Here is a 19,982-nt window from a genome sequence, read left to right on the forward strand (position 1 = left end):
AACCCTGCAAGAGTGTAATATAGCCAATACTAAAGCACTCTTCGGCAAACCGTTGTGCAGGGCGCTGAAGAAATATCCTGCAGGATTGCTCTTTTAGGGGATGAACATACAGTATGATCAAGCAAATGTCATACCTCACGTACTGTACTGTATATTCCTATGGACTGGTTATGCATCATTTTGATAAAATAAAACAAAAATATCACTGTTAGAACGTAACCTTTGCAATACTTTACAATAAAAAGCATTGTATTTAGCGATAATATAGTAAAAACAGCTGATGCAGTGTGTAGAATTCAACATAATTCCTGGAAAGTTCCTGGGAAAAAAATGACATAATGGGCGATGTTCATATTGCTCTTGAAAATAAAACAAATGTCAAAACAATGCTTTTATTTGATTTCGAATTTTGACAGCTGTTACCATGGCAAGGGGTGTTTCGGTTCTAAATCAAACAATGATCACTAACAGAATTCTGGTAATATTATTGTCACAGCTGAAAGATCATGTACCTCTGTCTTCTGTCTGCACAAGACTGAGCGCAATGCTTGAGAAATAAGGTATAATTAGCCACGTAAGAGTGTTATAATGGAAACATGCATCGATACATTTTATGATATTATTAAATTTTGCGAGGTTGTTTGTTCAACTTTTACAGTTACTGTAACACACAGTAACAAACTTCAGGAATAATCCAGCCTTAATGGGAAATGCTTGAAGTTCTATGGGTGAATATATCTTTTACCAGACTAAGGTTCAACAGTAAAACTTGGCACAATCTAATAAAATAGAATTAAATAAAGGTTAATATATTACTTTTTAAAGAACACACATGCATTGCATGTAGCTTGGTTTGTATTTGGTCTCTGCCTTTGCTAACAAATTATTTATCATTAGACGTCTCCTAAAGGTTCCTGTTACATTTCTGTACAGGCTAGAGTTTCACTTTGGCTGTACAGTTGTCAACAATGCCTGTACTTATATTCACTGGAACTCCTAGCAAGTGAAGTTGAACATAGAAAAAAAGCTTAGAAATGGTGCTGGATATCTTTGTTTCTAATCATCACATCTAGCTCCTTAATTAAAGTGTACCCTTCATCGAATACAACATATAGCCCAGGATTTGAGGTAAGCATAAAACATCGATGATCTACTTACTACAGAATGGGCTGGATGGGCTGATTTACCTCTTCTTGTTTGTAGATTTTCTAATGTTCTTACCAAATGATAATTGACTCACTGTACATGCCAGGAATACGACAAATGTTAACCTGATGAACAAGACAGAATGGTTTAACTGATAGAAATTTAAACCCAAAGCCTGCAGAAATTCATTCCTTTTCAATCTTGCACACAGCATTCAAAAAGAAGCCCACTTTAAAATTACAACGAGGTTTGTTTTGTAGCTCCTGTCGGCTGTGAAGGGGTTGAGATGGCTCAGTCCAGCCTGTCTGTGGAGTCCCTCTGTCTAGTGACACAGAGTGGCAGCCCTGCAACGGACCCAGACAGTGGAGATGAGTGGGACACTGACCTTGAGCTCGACGGTAAATCACCTTGCTTGAATTACAACATTCACTCTAGATCTATGAAACTGCGGAACTCCCAATGTGCATATATGTAGAGCGAGTCAGTAAGTTGTATTTCCTTTTCTTTTCAAGGGTTTTAACTGTCTATTTATCAGAGTTTATCAAAGAGGTTCAGTGTTTTTGGCATCGCTAATGTATAAATTCCGCAATTTAAATTTAAAGGAAATCAAAAGGACGTGTGAGGCACACTTTTCTCAAATCTGGGGGAGCATGGATGGTGTTGCCCTGTTCTTAAAAATGTGGCTGGAAATCATTTAGATGGTCTGAAAGACTCAGGAGCCAGGGTGAATATTATGTAGTTTTCATTGCCGGTGAACAATATTCTCGTTATATTTGTTTTGTTAGATATTAACATTTAACATAGAAGTCATGTATCTTTTTCCCTCAGACGGTAAGGAGACTAGAAGAAGTGTCTCTGCTCGTGAGCTCTACCTGCAGGCCTGCAGGCTGGTTGGTGTCGTGCCAGTCTCTTATTTCCTGCGTAACCTTGAAAACACAAACCTCAACCTTAACCACCATGGGCTTGGGCCCCAGGGAGCCCAGGCCCTGGCAATAGCACTTGTGGTAACTATTTCTATTCTTATAACTTACTAATACCATGGCCAACCTGGCAGGCAGCAGGGGCGGCAGTGTCTGCCTGCCCGATAATTTTTTCCCTGGTTTCAATTTTTAGCAAAGCATCCTCTTCTGCAAATCTATTTTTTGTGTGTGTGTGTGTTTGTGTATGTAGAGCGACATGACGATCATAACCCTTGAACTGGAAGACAACTGTTTGTTTGCAGAGGGAACAAAATATCTGGCAGAGATGATCAAAGGAAACTGCACTATTCAGAATCTGGTGAGCAGCAGACTGTGCATCAGACAGCACTCACAGTGGCGCGTTCATGATTTACAGGAAAAACACAATCATCAGGCTGTTTCAGGAAGTTATGAGATGGTAGTGCAATGAAAGAACCTCACTGCCCCGATCGCAGTTATTTGTGGTTTGTTCTTTGAATATAAAATTTTAGTGCAACACGTGTAGGAATGGATTTGTAATGTGAGCTCTTTTGAAAAGGAATTTATGTAGACTGCCACTAGAGAGCACCATATTCTTGAAACCCCCTGCCTTCCACGTCTGAACAAAATTGCTTTGAAACCTAAAATAACATTAATTTATTTGCGTGACAGAATCTTTCCAATAACCACCTGAAGTCCACAGGCGCTATCTACATCTCCAAAATGTTGCTGGACAATATCTCCCTCAGAACCATAAAACTCTCAGGTATATATACCCATCTCTGTTCACTTTTTACAGGCAGTATGTATGTTTTAGATTTGGTATAGAGGTTCAGCACACCAAATACAGAATCACTTTGTATAGGAACTTTCATTCAGTAATATCAAGGGAAGCACAGTAAGGCCGTGGTTAGTACTCCTGTCTCGTAGTTCTTGTGTCCTGAGTTTGATTCAGGCTTGAGGTATCTTCCATGTGGAGTTTGCGTGTTCCCCTTGCATATGTGTGAGTTTTCCCCAAGACCTCTGGTTTCCTCCCACTTTCTGAAGATATGCTGTCCAGGTCAATATGATAGATTGGTGTCCTGACCTGTATTTGTTTGTGTGCCCTGTGATACACTAGTGTCCACTCCTGTGTGTGTGCCCTGTGATACTCTGGTGTCCTGTTCTGTGTGTGCACTGTGATATACTTGTGTCTTGTTGATGTAGTAAGATAGTAGCGTTACAGTAAAATACAATTATTTAAAAACAGATTCTATACCCCATGATTCTTACCTTTTAATTTTCACCAGTTATCACAATATTATACTGTACAATGGAAAACAAAATGTATTTATCCTCAATAAGTTGTACTTGCCTTTCTTTTTAAAATCCTTCAATAACGATGATTTCTGTTGATTGTTTAAACAGGAAATGAGTTCAGAGAAGAAGATGCGAAATGTTTTACAGATGCCTTGTCTGTAAGTCGCAAACAAGAACTATTTAATTGAAAAACATGTACCTATTATAAAAGTGTTTTTGTTCATGATACAGCACACTGGATAATATGTGTCTCGGCAGTTAAGTAATATTCTCAATCCAGTACTTTTCCTTCTCTTTCTCTGCCAGAACAATTACAGAGTGAAGGAGCTAGACTTGAGCCACAATGAATTCAGTGAGAAGGGAGGGGAGCACTTGGGCCAGATGCTAGGTACAGTATGGACATCACTGTATCAGAAACATTGCTTGGATTTAGAATGCACAGCCACATCTGGACACTGGAACTACCAACATTATGAAATAGCTCAGTCAACAAAGGTTTTAGGAAGCAATGGGAATTTCAGTTGTTGTTGTTGCTGAATTCACTGTAGAATGGACCAGTGATAGAAACTCAATCAAGAATCAGAATGCAATGATATCCACATTATTTCAATTATAAACAGAAAGATGCTTTTTTAAATGTTGATTTGTTGCTTGATCTTTGTTTTCAAACAACTATAGCAAACAATGAAGGATTGGAGATGCTGAACCTGAGCTGGAATCGTCTGCGTATGAAGGGCGCAGTGGCACTTTGTGCAGGGCTCAAGGTGTGCATGACTCCTGCTGCAGCTTCTGTCAAGCTCAGGGTGTGCATGACTCCTGCTGCAGCTTCTCTCAAGCTCAGGGTGTGCATGACTCCTGCTGCAGCTTCTCTCAAGCTCAGGGTGTGCATGACTTCTACTGCAGCTTCTCTCAAGCTCAGGGTGTGCATGACTTCTACTGCAGCTTCTCTAAAGCTCAGGGAGACATAATGCAGGCTTCTGTATTTGTTGGATCAATTAAATGAGATGAAGAATGCAAAACAACCAAAATCTTATCTGCTACTTCTCCCAAAAGCCAGTTTTCAAATTCTCATTTCTAATAATTGTCCTAAACATAATTTGTCAGAAATATCTGGAAAATTAATCAGTTTAACATTTGTGAACTATACTGTTGTTCTGTATGGATAACAATGAATTCGGTTGCACAGTGAAATAACATCACAGATTAAAACTATTATATTTAATACTCTGTACAGCAACTTATGAAGAGAAAATTACAAAAATGAAAAGGTCCTGTGTAAACCATTCACTACATAACATTTTGAGAAGACTGGGACATAGGTGCCTAAAATTCTGTGGTTAAAGGCAGCACAGCAAACAGCTTTGTTTTTCTCCTCAGGTCAACATCACACTGAAATACTTGGATCTGTCCTGGAACGGCTTTGGAAATGAGGGGGCTCTTGCTCTGGGGGAGGCTTTAAAATTCAACAACACCCTACTGCACCTGGACCTCAGCAACAACCGGATCACCAACGAGGGCGTCGGCCTGCTCTGTAAAGGGCTGGTGGCTAACGACACACTGAAAGTACTCAGGGTTAGTTGCCAATGTATTGCCTCCATTTATTTACCCAGGAGGGGAATTTGGACTGTATGCCTAAGGGATGAACATGGAAATCATGTTAAAAAAACAGAACATCTGAAGTGTGACCACATATTGATTTTTAATAACTTTTAAAATGCAAATTGCAGGAAAGGGTTCAGAGGTGCTTTGTGTCTGAGCTCAATTCAGTGACGGTGCTGTATTTAATCTGGTTAGTGTCACAGCAGGATGAAAAAACAAATATTGTCATTAGGACTAGGACATTAGGTTCAGTAGTGTAGCCATGCGTTGGTCAGGACCCTATGCAGACGGTATAATCTGGAAGAAAGTGAAACGGACACAGGGAGGAGACGACGATGAACTGGACAAGTTGACAATCAGGGAGGCGTGACTGTGCCCTGGTGCTCGGGGGGGTGGGGGTGGGGGTGGCCATGGCAAACAAGTCCAGAGGAGTTCAGGGGGTAATCCAGGGAGAAGTCCAAACATCCAGGCCGGGTGATCCATCCAAGACAAACACAAGACAAGGTTTAAAAACCAAACGGGATCCGGTTCAGGGACGGGGAATAAAAATGGGTTAACGAGGCCAGGCGCTCCAAGCCCCAGAACCAGATGGTCAGGATGCCGTGATGAAGCCTATGCCGTCGGGTCACTCCAGGACCCGCTGGTAGGCAGGCTTCCGGGCGTCCATCTCCCACTGCTGAGCCCAGAGTAGTGAAAGCGTCTGGTTAAAATAAGGAGGGGCTGGATAGGAGGCAGGCACACATAATCAATTCAAATGTAAAAGATCCGGAGTGCCCTTAAGAGGAGGAATTACAATCATGACAATTAGGACTTGAAGTTTTTCTTTTAAGGGTTGGTTGATAAAAACATAAAAAGAAATATTTTTTGTGGTTTTGCAGTCCAGGCAAGCACTTATATAAACAAAAAAAAGATTTCCTAGACAGATCAGCAAAGCAACAGACACAATTTCCTTAAACAATGTAGCTTGATTTCAAATCACCAGTTTGAATGCAGACAGGGATCAGAGACAGAGAAATTAACTTAGCTGGAGAGCTAAGCTCCAATGTGTGAACGCTGTGAAATAATGTTGCTCCCCAGCTGGCCTACAATTCTCTCACTGTTGAGGGAGCGCTGGCCCTGGTCACTGCAGTGAAGAACACCCCCAAATCTGCGCTGGAGGAGATCAATATCTCAGTGAGTTAATATGAAGGTCATTTTAAGTAAGCTGCAGCATCTTGGCCACAATTCTCTTGCAGCCAAACAACAGATTTACTCTTCTTACTCATTCGGAATTTATGAGTCAGAAAAAACGGATAATATTGTTTAATTACTGTATTATTTCATCAAAGAATAATATATTCTCTATATTAAGTGTTTTTTATTTTTTATTTTGCAGTAGAAAAAGATCTACAGTTAGACAGAGTATATGTAATATTCCAATTACATCAACTTCTTTTTTAAAATTCTAAAGCCATTTAAAGCCATTTTATGATTGTGCCAATAAACTTAAGAAAAATTAAACAAACATGAATGACAGCACGTTTTTATGGAGTTTTATGGTACAAGGATTGAGCTCAATGCAGATACACTACAAAGCTGTTTGAAGTACTTAAATATCTGAAGAAGTTTTCTGAATGCAGTCTGACAGAAGTTGTTAATTTACATAGATCATTTAAGGTGGGTAGCTGCGTCAGCATGCGTAGGCTGCAAAGGAACAAGTAATAGGTTTATTCCATGCTGAAAAAAAGAAGAAAGAGAACACAACGTTTCGGCCGTGGAGCCTTCTTCAGGTGTGAGGCCCTGTCTCTCTCACACCTGAAGAAGGCTCCACGGCCGAAACGTTGTGTTCTCTTTCTTCTTTTTTTCAGCATGGAATAACCCTATTACTTGTTCCTTTATAGATCATTTAAGAAGAGCCTGGCTCCAAATGACTAGAATTTCCCTGGTATAATCTTCCTCACGTCCTCTGACAATGCTTTTCGCCTCCATGTGTGTTCAGAATGTGCTGGTGAATGAGGCCTTCCTGCACCTGCTGGAGCTGACCTGTCAGGAACACCAGGCCCTGGAGGTGCTCTATGGGGGCGTTGGGGGTTTCATTGCCAAGAAGCAACCTCGGCGCCCAGACCCCATGAAAGTCATTCAGGTGCATTGAGCTCATACTCACTGACAGGATGACAGCCACGCGGTCACGGTCGGTGTCCTGTTTGTTTCATGCCCTGGCTGTTTTCTGTAGGATTACCTGGATGAACGCAAGCTGCGCCTCTGGGATTTCTTCCGCAACATCGACAAAGACGGATCAATGAGAGTGCCCGTCTCTGACTTCAGAAAGGCTGTGCAGGTCTGATTCAACTTTGAGATTCCCAGAGCTCTGTCTAAGGACAGCCTCTGGCACTGCTCTGTCTATGAAGCATTTGGTGTTTGGCTTCACCTGTTGTGACTGTTTGAAATATCCAATGTGACATCCAGGACCAGGTGCCTTGATCTGTATTCAGCACTTTGATGTCAGCATCCTGTATTTTCATAATGTGAGGAGCTCATCGGTGTTACAGGGGCTACACTAATTACACCTTTACTACAGTTATCTCTTGTAAATCTGAATATCCTGTCTTTTTATGATTTGAAATGACTGGGAAGGAGCTACATATGAGCTATCTATTTCTGCTCATCTTTATCCAGATACTGTGAAGAGATGGAAGCCTGGCAGGCAGGCAGACATTCTTTTTGAATTGTCTTACTGTATATATTTTGGGGTGTCACCTTTGTGAATATTTTTCTCAATATTTTAGCAATCCAGTATTCCACTAGATCGATTTCAGATTGAGGAGCTGGTGCAGAGACTGGACAAGGACAGGACTGGGAATGTAGACTACAGGTTAGTGTTCCTCAACCTCATACAGTATGTGGATTAAAAAAAAAACAGCCTGAAGGAGCATTAATCATCTGATGACATCGCACTAAATAATAAGCTGATCATAACAGCAGATAAGAACTTCCCCGAAAGAGACCTCAGTTTTTCTGCAAACATTTCAAAGAGTAGTTACTTCGCTGATTAAGCAGAATATTTTGAAAAGCCTTAATAAGGAAACCTTCCCCAAACCTTTCTCTTGCCACTTCTCAAATGACCCTCTGCTTGTGTTTTTCATTTTGATTAGTTTCCTTATGCAGCCATAGTCAGCAGGAGAAAGAGGGGCAGCAGTTCAGCAGATGTCCATTCCAGCAACTAATTGTCTTCAGGAGAGGAAAGGGCAGAGGCAGATCAGTAGAATCTCAAGGGCTCCAATAAAGGTTCAGTGAAACATGGCTGGGCTCAGTGTGCTTCGACTCCCATCTCTGGTCTCCTAGCACTCTTCTTACCTTTGTTGTGTTAAATATGTTCCCTCACCACATTCCCCAGAGGTACCTACGTACAAAGGTGTTTAGAAGTGTAGAAGGAAAAGCTGCAGGAAAGGGACCTGAGAGTAACAAAATAATAAAAGGCACAAGAAAGCATGACATCCTTTTGCCTAAAAGCAAGCACTTCTGTATTAGATCTTGTCCATTTATCTTCAGGTTTAGTTGGTAAGAGAAAAGTGTCTGAGTAGTATATTAAGATGGCATAGATAATCTGGGACAGAGCTGGGATAAAGATGAGTACTGCAAGGCCTGGCTTTACACAAGTCACACTGCTCTTGCTTCCTGGAACCTGCTGCTCTGCTCCCTTTGCATCTCACTTGCTCTCTTCCCATGACCGCTTGCTGCTCAGGGGCCTCGCCGACACCCGGAAGCAGATGATGAGAGATCACCGCCGGCTGCTTCGGAAGGTGGAGTCCCGCCAGAAGAAGGAGAAACAGAAAAGCGAGCGCATCCTGAAGACCTTCCAGAGTGCAGTGGAGGCCGTCACCCCCCGCAGCTCCATGGTGATCTCACCAGGGGGCGCCAAGGAGGAGGAGGAGTCTGGTGGGCCTCAGCACTTCTCGGCCACCCCTCTCAGCTCCTGGCACCACGTGGTGATGACAAACAGCAGTCGCTACTCGGCGCCCGACACGGACAGTGACCGCGTCCGTCTCCCGCGCATCGGGAGCCAGGCCCGCCCCCTGTTCCTCAGCACGCCGGAGGTGCGCTCCTTTTCCCAGCCCAACCTCCTCTCCGAAAGCAGTGGGTCCCCCCTGCCCAAGCCAGACTCGGCCCACCGCGGCCCTCACTGCAGCTCCAACCCCGAGGTGTTTTCTCACAAGCTCAACTCCGGATCAAACAGCTTGACCAGGTCCAGACCAGCGCTGACGTCTCCCAGGAACCCAGCTTCAAAACGTCCAAAAAAGAAGTCCACAAAATGAGCACAATTTTCAATACCTTTATTTCTTTTTAACCAAGAACAAAAACGAATGCGATATGTTTTGAATATTTTTTTTCTGTCTACTGTATATGTATCCAATGGAGCACAAAGATGTTGCTGAATTTGTGATCCCCAGAATTGGTAAATTATTACACTGACAATTAACATAAAAGCTGATGACTAGGGTGGAAATATTTTCCACCAAAACAAAAAAAAAACACTCCCCCAATGTCTCTTTTTACAAGAGTTTCAATACTGAGATTCAATCTTAAGAAAACAATTCTACAATAAGACTTTAAGAAAGGTGACAAATGAGAGGAGGCCATTCAGCTCACTGGAGGCTTATTACCTGCATTGTGTCCATATACTGTAGATGTTACAACCAAAGGCTGCTGGAACTCTTCAGGCTGATAAGTGTAACTCTAACACACTAACATACTTTGGCACCTGCAATCATATTACATATATGTCATGATAAATCTTCAAAGTGGTTTATCACATCTTGCAGTAGAAATGATTGAATCTTGACATTTGCCTCATAAAGACTTTCACTTCGCTAAAATTGTCGAATGTTGTGATTTTGTCATTTTTGTCTCCTCTGTCATGCATTGATTTGCACACTATTTCTGTGTGACTCTTTGCCTGTGACTAAGAAAAGAAAAGGATACAATTATTTATTTTATTATTATTGATAAAATTATATTCTTGATAAAAGAATAGCATCAACGTGGTTTTCATCATTTAGACATCTGGTTTTTATAAATTATGTGGAAACTACGGACACATTTAGTTTTCTGGTGCCACATTTGAACATTAAAAGGTTCTCAGTTTTAAATGTGCTTCTTCAGCTTGTGTCCTCTGGCTCATGTTACAGTGCTGATTCTGAAGAAGTCTACTAAGTTGACTTTTGAGGATTTAGAATATGTGAATCTCATTGCCTTTTCTGTTCAGGACTAAAAAGATTCAGGTCCTTTAGTCTGCCTATGATATCCCTTTATATGTACAGCATTTAGGCTGCTGATTCTAGAGCAGCAATGTCTTTCTTTCTGTACCCAAAGTCTTACTTGGGAATTTTTCACATAACATATCCTGATTTACATTCTGTATTTTTAACTATACTAAATTGTACAGATGTTCACCGATTTGTGCATCATAGAAAAAAGTTCAAACAAACCCCAAAACAGGTGTTGATCACCTATGGTTGTAAATTTTATTGTTATTTTGTTGGACTACAGATTTGACCTAATGTATTGTATATAGATACGGAATATTACACTGATAATCCTGAGAACGCAAAAGATGTTGCTGTTATCAAAGGTAAGATAAGGGATTTAAAAGGCCCAGGATTCAAACACAAATCATAGACCTGGGAGCACAAGACTGAAGAACAATGATCTCTGCGCTACTGCTGTTCATCCTCCTCCACTGTGCACTTTCCTGGATGGTGAGAATCTTGTTTCAGTAGGCATTAGACCTCCCTATTCAATTAAATTAATAAACCACACTGAAAATCAAAGATATTGGTATTCGGGTATTTCCTTTGGAAACACTTTAACTGCAACAGGCGAGCATTTAATAATGTCTAATTTAATTCATAGAGTCATCTCTACTTGTAATGCAGGACTTGCAGCATAGACGTCTGCAGGATTATATACTGGTGCAGTACAGTATGAGTACAGACAGTAAATTCTGATCAAATAATTCCATAGCACAAGCAGTATGAGGACCCACGGGGAACATACATCCTGTTTGTCCTTCTAAGGAAGTACGAAAGAGTAAGGGAGTGTTGTACAGTTTAATCTATGTATTCTTGTAGCCCATAGACCACTGGAGCTCCAGCAATGCAACAGGAGGTGTGGAGGAGAATGACAGCTGTTCCTGTAAAGTGTTCCTGCCCAACAAAATCTTCCCCTTTGACAAAGCGGAAGATCTAGAGAAGACAGCAGTGATGATCAGTCACAAACTGGAGCTGGAGATGAGCAAGGTACAGACTCATTTGGGCATTATTAAATTATATATTACTTTAAAGTAAATAGCATTCTCATAGTGTATTTTAAAGCATGAAATGACCATTGTGTCTTTCTTTTAAACATATACACCTGTACCAGACAGATGAGTTATTATACCATACAATTATATTAATGACCATGCCTTAAGAATTTCAGCTATAATCAGCATCACTCTAAATATGTAACAGATAATACTGAAATGTCCATCCACCCATTTTCTAACCTTTTTATCCAATTTAGTGTTGCAGGAGAGCAGAAGCCTATCCCAGCAGGCACAGGGTGCAAGCCGGGATACTCACTGAACAGAAGGCCACTCCATCCCAGATTACTGAAACACAAAAAAACATTCGAATTTCTTTCTCTCCCAGCCTGGCCTGAAGTCATTTAGTGGTTTGCATCTGCAGAGAGATGACGAGACCCCAGTGGGAGCTTCTGCTGTGATAATGGACTGAACTCTCCGTGTCTGTAGGTTGAGATCTACGAAAGCAAGCTGACCATCTACGTGACGAAGCTGGAGAACCTGACGGCGCACGTGGAGGTGATGGAGAAGGACCCTGACAAGTACACGGAGCTGCAGTTCGAGCTGCTGAAGATAGAGATCAAGCAGCTCGAAGCTCTTATCACTGAGCTGAAAGGATCTATCCAGACCTCTTCATCCATTTTCACAAGTCTGCATTTAGAGGTAATGGAAATGTAGCAAAATCGAATTTTCCTCGTTATGGTATGTCATGAACATGGGCTATAATAAGATATAAGATACTGTATACATATGATAATACCAGGTATTATTGTTTCTTTATAATATGTATTTTTCTGTCCACTGTTATCTAAATTTTTCCCAAATGAATTTTGTTCTTTTTGGAGTACAGTCTCACACACACCACACTATATTTGAACACCTTTGTACTTTATTTTCTTAGATTTCCAACATGACAGTCATAGCAACCCATCTTGAGAGTTACGACAAGAATGGTGTGCTGGCGACCCGCCGTGAGAACGCAAAACTGCAGCAGAAACTGGAGGAATGCGAAAGATGGCAAAACGAGCTGTTCAAACCCGACATAGGTAACTCAGATTTCTTGATTCAATTTCCACTTCACTTTGGTTATTTGACCCTGTTATCAGACTGTGCCATTCCGTACAACGCAAATATTCACTGTTCCATTATTTTCCATGATTTCATCCCTTTAAATCCAAACAAACACAATCTGGGTTTGTTATTACTCAGCAGTGACTCAAGACGTTTTAGGTGGTTAGTTTTTTAACTTGAGCACAGACAGTAGTTCAGGTTTATCTGGACTATATTTACAACATTTAGGTGTTTTCTCACATACATTAATAACCCATGCTTGATGATCAACTTTTGAAAGAAAATACCTTCATTACAGCTCATACTATTTAGTTTTTCTCTATTTTTTCAGGATCCTGTAAGCATGGGGGAATTAGAAACCTCAGCATGCCATTTATAGTCCAGCTAAACGATCACGACAGTACAAGTTACCGATTTGGAGGATGGGGAAGAGACTCCAAGCCTCTGCCTGGCTTTGAGAAGATGTACTGGTATTCTGGATTTACCTCCAGCTACATGTACAACCTGTACCTCTACTCCGACTACACCAACCTGGTCTTAGGCAATTCCTTTAAAAGCTTTTCTTATAGTAATTCTAACACAAACAGGGGGAATGGGAATAATTATATAATGCACGGAAACTACTTGTACTATAACTGCTACAGTAGCAGAGATATGTGCAGAATGAATGCAACTACTATGACGTCAGAGTCCAGAGTCCTACCTGATGCGGCTTATAACAACAGGTTCTCTTACAGCGCTACTCAGTACCAGGATTTTGACTTTTCAGCTGATGAGAATGGACTGTGGGTGATTTACGCAACGGAAGCGAGTAGGGGTAACATGATGATCGCCAAAATAGATGTAAATGCTTTTGCTGTAGAGCAGACATGGGAAACAAAGATGTTCAAGCGGTCGGTGAGCAATGCCTTCATGGTGTGTGGGGTTCTGTACGTCACCCGACCAATTAACATTAACACAGAGGAGATATTCTATAAATACGACACCAAGACTGGTGAGGAGAGTTACATCAGCATTCCCTTTAATAAGAAATACGAAGAATTTTTAAATCTTCACTACAACCCTATAGATCAAAAACTGTACATGTATACCAATGGCTACTATGTGTTTTACAATGTTAACTTCCACAAGGAATAACAAAAGATTAAAGAAATATGGAATTTCTAAGTGTCACATTGTTAAAACATCATGTGTTAACATTTATCTAACAATGTATTTCTGGTATTTTTTAAGTATATTGTTAAAGAAAACATTATACTGTATATGTGAATATGTGAGAAGACACAAACACAGTGGCACCACTGACAACAACTGTGAAATTCTTCACATTAATAAATAAAATCCTATACAAGCATCAAAACAGCACAGTGTGTTTATTATGCATGGACACACACTTACAAACCTGCACAAAGAAATATGTTTTATTTGTACACATACAACAGTTCCAATAAGGAGCTTTAAAACATTTACAACAACTGCTTTAAAACAGGAGCTGAAGGAAGGAAGCTGAAAAACTCTATTTCAAACCACAACAAACAGGTATGAATTGTTATTAGTGACTTCTAGGTGACAATGGATATACATCAATTGAAATACATACAGTACAGTATGTCTACAATTGGTGAACAAATCCTGCATAATTTGTTTTTGCAACTTGTCTGCTGCCCTTAAATAAATGTAATAAAACTCTGTAGAAATTTGACGATTGTAAGGAACGATAATTCAATTACAATAAGAACAAGACTGTCCGTTCGAACAGGATTGAGAAAAAGAATGAACTTTTATTACTATCTTATGATACAATAATCCTAACATACTGTATCTGAAGAGAATTAAAGCTCTCTATGGCGCATTGCTGAGTTGGTCAGCCCTTCACATTGTACTGTACATGACTGTCATGGGAATGGCAATATCGAGGTGATGAAAGACCATGTTTCGTTTATGATGCTCCAGTATCACTGCACTTGAAAATGGCTTTATAGTCTCTAAAGGCATGCTGAACACATGACATCTTAGCACTATAATGAGAGATCTATAAACTTTGAGAATGAAAGAACATGCTCTGTAATGTCAAAATCCATTCCATCAAATTTCTAACCACTCCATACAATATAGGGGATCCGTAGCCTGTCCTGGCAAGCAATGGGCTCAAGGCAGGGTACATCCTGGACAGGACACCCATCCATCACAGGACACATACAGACACAGACAAGCACATACTCACACCAGGTCAAAATCCCAAGAGGGATTCAGACAGATTCAATCAAAACAAGCATTTAAACTACAAAAAATAATTACACAAAATATATAGTACATTCAGATTCAGGTTTAAGGTACTTTATTTTAATTATTTTGACAGAAAGGATTGTCTGAAATATGCTACCAAGCTAAAATATGAGCGATATTCCATGGAGATTCAATAGAGAAGCAGAAACTCTCAATGTCCTGTACAGTGGAATGAGTAATGCATACGGCCCAAACAAAATATTAAAGAATATCCCTAATTGTGCCTAAATAGATACTGCGTGATACTGTGTCAGGTGTTCTGTGGCCTTCAGAGGTGAAACAGAGGCAAATGCATCCAAAATCATTCACTAAAAAATAAGAAATAAATTCCTTATCATTAAACTACAGTAATAATACAGTTCTACAGTCCGCTCTTTCCCAAAAACGTGAGGACATTTATACTATATAAGCAACTGAGATTGTTGAGTAAGCTGCCTTTTCATGACTTTTGTTGTAAGCCACTTCTCCTAATTATATAATCTTGTTTGTATGAGTAATTACTGTTGTTAGCTAAGGCTAGTGTGTACTTTGCACTTTGTGGTGAACATTTATCTTGTTCTTTTATTCATTTAACATAGAGATGTTTGTTAAGTCCTAGATAATTAAGTGAGCAAATTAGCTGTCCCATAGTATAAATCATTATCATCGTTGTCATCATTTTCTAACTGCTTACACCTGTTGAGGGTTGCAGTTGTAACAGGCTGAACAGAGCAGACCAGAGTTCTCTTTCCCAGCTCCTCCTGAAGGATTCCAAAGTGCTCCCAGGCCAGCCAAGAGATATAATCCCTCCAGCATGTCCCGGGGCCTCTTCCCAGTGGGCTCCTGGGGGGCATCCTCACCAGATCAGCCACATCAACTGGTTCCTCTTGATCCAGAGGAGCAGCGATTCTACTCGAAGTTCCCCCCAGACTGCTGAGCTCTTCACGGAGAGAAAGCCCAGCAACCATATGGAGAATCCTCATTTCCACCACTTGCCTTTGCAATCTTATTCTTTCAGTCAATTCCCAAAGCTACTACAACTACATGGCCATAACAGGAGAGCTACGTGATCATAGACACAGAGATGGAGATCATCCAGAAAAACAAGAGCTGCTTTGAATACTCAGCTCCTGCTTCATCACTACTGTTTGGTCCAGCATCCTCATCTCTGCAGCTGCTGCCCCAATCTGCTGGTCAATCCCATGATCCCCTCTACCTTCACTCGTGCACAAGACCTCACGGTACTTAAACTCCTGCACTCGGGGCAGCTATTCCTGCCTTACCTGGAGAGACTAAACCTCTCTTTCTCAGGAGAGAACCATGGCCTCAGATTTAGAGGTGCTGACCCTCATCTTGACAGTGTCACATACAGTAGTAAACTTCTCCAGTGCGCACCAGAGACAGAGTATTCACTGAACAAACTGTGCCCTCTGCATCATTTACAATGTTATTCTAACATAAATACAATATTTTACTATCATAAAACAATGTTTAACAATGGGTACGATATGAAGCAGCAGTCTACTATGATTAAGTTGCTTATGACACCTTATTTCTTCTGAAATTTCTTCACAGATGGTTAATGGCAGTAGACTGTCCTATAGTAAACAGAAAACATGAGAATTTCTACAGGTTCTCATTCCATCATAGATGCTAGTCACCAATGTTTACAAAAGATATCATCATCAAGGAAATAAAGAGCCTCATCAGAGAACTTATGCACACCGTCAGATACAGGAACTGCTGTAATAACTTTGAGAACAGGAAAGATGTTTCCATTGAGGTAGATAAGATAAGCAATTTAAAAGCATCGAGGATCCACACAACAAAACACAAGAGATCTAGAGAGACAAAGCTAAAGAACAATGATTGCTGCCTTGTTCTTATTCTCTCTGCTCACATCTGTGCTTGCCTGGGTGGTAAGAAACTTGTTTCAATTGTTTACCTCTTGATGAAAAATGTATTGAATTATGTCTATGCGAGTAGAATAATTCCTGTCAATCTTTTTGCATCCTGAGCCTTTCTATCATTTTGTATTGTTCTGAGGTTGTGAACTACGGAACACTTATAATGCTGTTTATGTTATGCAACTTGTATTTTTTTGTCAAAGTTGCCTCAACTGTCCAAACTTGTAATCATTCCTGACATTATTTCCTAAAGCTTAGGAAAGCTTCTCACTCTGTACTATTGTACTCCGTACTCACTCTGCACAGGGGTCCCAACTTCCTTATCCTGTGGCCAGAAGGTTAGCCCTCAGCCCAGCATGTTAAGCCAAATATACTATTGGCTATTAACACGCAATGCACATTTTTCTACATATCTATTTCTTGGGTTTCATTCCTTGTGAAACCCATAGCAGGTGCATGTACAGTAATTGTATGGTGAAATGCAAGGCAAGTGAGCAGCCTGTTGACTTTACATAGTGTTACAAAGTGTTTGAAATTGGAGCCAGTACTCAACAGCATCTCACCCCTCATCTTCTACAGCCCATAGAACACTGGGGTACAGCTAACGTGACACAAGGAGTGGACGAGAATGGCCAGTGTATCTGCAAAGTGTTCCTGCCAGACACAACCTTCCCAGCTGACAAAGTGGAACATCTGCAACAGACATCGAAAGTGCTTGGCCAGACTGTGGAGCTGGAAATGAGCAAGGTATGCAACTGTCATTATCTGTTTATTGAAATAATAGTGTTTCACATACAGTACCTTTTGCACGTAAGGAAAAGGCTACAAGATCTGGTATGTGAATAGTGTATAATGCAATTCCTCTATACCTAGTAAGTGAAGGAACAAGCATACAAAAGTTAATAGGGTTAGAAGAATTCGTATTTCTAGATTTCTGAAACACATATTTATGTGTTTTTAAATCTGCTTTAGCTAGTCTTGAGAAGCTGCAACTTTTAGCCAAAATGCACACAAACTCCCTGATGATGTGCTGATCTTCACAGAGGGAAGGAGCCTCTGAAACTCAAATCCAGTGGCATAATGACAAACCTTAAGAAAGCCAAGTCACCGTGCATACAAGTAACTGCTCTGAGCTCTTCCTCACCTGCAGCTCGAAGTCTATGAAAGCAAACTGGTCATCTACTCTGAAAAGCTGGTCAACCTGACTGCGCGCTTGGAGTTCATCGAGAGCAGACCCGACAAGTACACAAAGCTGGAGTTCGAGCTGCTCAAGATCGAACTCAAGCAGATGGAAGTGCTGGTCACCCAGCTGAAGGCTTCTCTGAATTATTCCTCTCCCATATTTGACATGCTGTATGCAGAGGTAAGGTACCGAATAGAGGGAGCACAATCCCTGTCTTACCTTTCAGTATTTGGTATGGACACTATCAATAGGCTATCTCTGAAAATTTCAATCAAGTAATTATTAAAACAAGCTTGTGTAGCACATTCACAGTTTATTATTAACATGATTTAAAAGATGATTGAGCTTCATTCATTAATACAACACGCATTATTAAAAAGCAATTCATTCCGATTTGATTGATCCAACTCATCACGATCATTTCAAAAGCAGTAAAATCGCTTCAGTTAAAATGTTACGGTTGTCTAGAAGCTCTGTAACCTCACTGCTGTAATTGGTTTTCATCCTAGATCTACAACATGACAATAGTTGTGAATCAGCTGGAGAGCTATGACAAGAACAACCTGCTTGTGATCCGTTATGAGTTCACCAAACTCCAGCAGAAACTTGAGGAGTGTAAGAGGTGGCACAATGAGTCTTTTAAGCCTGACATTGGTAAGTGCCCTTTTCTGATTTTAAAATTGCTTCCTAGTCTCTGTGGTTGATCTTTTTACTCTGTATTAAACAATTCAGAGAAAATCTATGGCACCTTGAACTTAACAATGTTCTTTGTGTATGCCTGATTGTTTTCTGTTTTTTCAGGATCCTGTAAGCATGGGGGAATTAGAAACCTCAGCATGCCATTTATAGTCCAGCTAAACGATCACGACAGTACAAGTTACCGATTTGGAGGATGGGGAAGAGACTCCAAGCCTCTGCCTGGCTTTGAGAAGATGTACTGGTATTCTGGATTTACCTCCAGCTACATGTACAACCTGTACCTCTACTCCGACTACACCAACCTGGTCTTAGGCAGTTCCTTTAAAAGTTTTTCTTATAGTAATTCTAACACAAACAGGGGGAATGGGAATAATTATATAATGCACGGAAACTACTTGTACTATAACTGCTACAGTAGCAGAGATATGTGCAGAATGAATGCAACTACTATGACGTCAGAGTCCAGAGTCCTACCTGATGCAGCTTATAACAACAGGTTCTCTTACAGCGCTACTCAGTACCAGGATTTTGACTTTTCAGCTGATGAGAATGGACTGTGGGTGATTTACGCAACGGAAGCGAGTAGGGGTAACATGATGATCGCCAAAATAGATGTAAACGCTTTTGCTGTAGAGCAGACATGGGAAACAAAGATGTTCAAGCGGTCGGTGAGCAATGCCTTCATGGTGTGTGGGGTTCTGTACGCCACCCGACCAATTAACATTAACACAGAGGAGATATTCTATAAATACGACACCAAGACTGGTGAGGAGAGTTACATCAGCATTCCCTTCAATAAGAAATACGAAGAATTTTTAAATCTTCACTACAACCCTATAGATCAAAAACTGTACATGTATACCAATGGCTACTATGTGTTTTACAATGTTAACTTCCAGAAAGTCTGAATGCTGTTTTAAGAGAAGATAAATACATTTTTTTTCTGAAATACAATATTTAGATGACCACATTGCTGTTTGTATACCCATAAAGAGAAGGCAGCACACATTAATTGTACCTATTGATAGTTATTTAAAAATGTACTTACAATGCAACAAAAACCACTGTGTTTATCCTTAAGGGAATAAAAGCAAATATTATTCAAGCATCAAACCCTGTCAGTGTCTGTTTAAATACCTATATAAATAAATAGAATCTCACTGTATATACAGTAACATGCAGAACATAATTTTATTCCTCTGGGGCATGGGCATGACACTTTGTTAAAGAATTTGTCTAATACTGAGTAAATGTATTAACAAGCCAAGATCACACATCTTAATCACACAAAATCAAATGTTTTAAATTATAAGAACAATTAAAACTCAAACCAGAGAATAAGTGAAAAGGTTATTACTAACTCAAGTGAAATATATTGAACCTGCAAAAACATTCATTGTATTCCCAATAGATGTTATTTTTTCACATGGAAATCATACATTTCACAAGACAAAGTTATTAATCCCAGGTCACAACTGGACTTTTAGCACAAAGCTTCACTAAATGGACACTCTTCATGCAGTGGCGGGTTAATTTTAGTCCTTCACAATGAAAAT

General features: G+C 40.2%; 3 protein-coding genes across 3 annotated transcripts; all 3 read left to right on the forward strand.

Annotated features, from left to right (window-relative positions):
- The first annotated feature begins 1,432 nt into the window (after positions 1-1,432).
- Positions 1,433-9,274, forward strand: lrrc74a (leucine rich repeat containing 74A). Its single transcript, XM_088925135.1, has 13 exons — positions 1,433-1,544; positions 1,975-2,150; positions 2,317-2,424; positions 2,757-2,850; positions 3,492-3,541; positions 3,690-3,771; positions 4,062-4,147; positions 4,761-4,955; positions 6,060-6,155; positions 6,961-7,104; positions 7,195-7,299; positions 7,748-7,833; positions 8,704-9,274. The coding sequence occupies exons 1-13, from the start codon at positions 1,433-1,435 to the stop codon at positions 9,272-9,274; spliced, it is 1,905 nt and encodes a 634-aa protein (XP_088781261.1).
- Positions 9,275-10,638: 1,364 nt separating this feature from the next.
- olfm4.1 (olfactomedin 4, tandem duplicate 1) lies at positions 10,639-13,816 on the forward strand. Its single transcript, XM_088925787.1, has 5 exons — positions 10,639-10,717; positions 11,090-11,257; positions 11,752-11,964; positions 12,203-12,347; positions 12,704-13,816. The coding sequence occupies exons 1-5, from the start codon at positions 10,664-10,666 to the stop codon at positions 13,507-13,509; spliced, it is 1,386 nt and encodes a 461-aa protein (XP_088781913.1). The 5' UTR covers positions 10,639-10,663; the 3' UTR covers positions 13,510-13,816.
- Positions 13,817-16,454: 2,638 nt separating this feature from the next.
- LOC148828106 (olfactomedin-4-like) lies at positions 16,455-19,533 on the forward strand. Its single transcript, XM_088925768.1, has 5 exons — positions 16,455-16,556; positions 17,124-17,291; positions 17,695-17,907; positions 18,237-18,381; positions 18,529-19,533. Exons 1-5 carry the CDS (start codon positions 16,503-16,505, stop codon positions 19,332-19,334), a joined length of 1,386 nt encoding a protein of 461 aa, XP_088781894.1. The 5' UTR covers positions 16,455-16,502; the 3' UTR covers positions 19,335-19,533.
- The last annotated feature ends 449 nt before the right edge of the window (positions 19,534-19,982 follow it).

This window comes from Atractosteus spatula, chromosome 9, assembly GCF_055471065.1.
Source record: "Atractosteus spatula isolate fAtrSpa1 chromosome 9, fAtrSpa1.hap1, whole genome shotgun sequence".
Lineage (NCBI taxonomy): Eukaryota > Metazoa > Chordata > Actinopteri > Semionotiformes > Lepisosteidae > Atractosteus > Atractosteus spatula.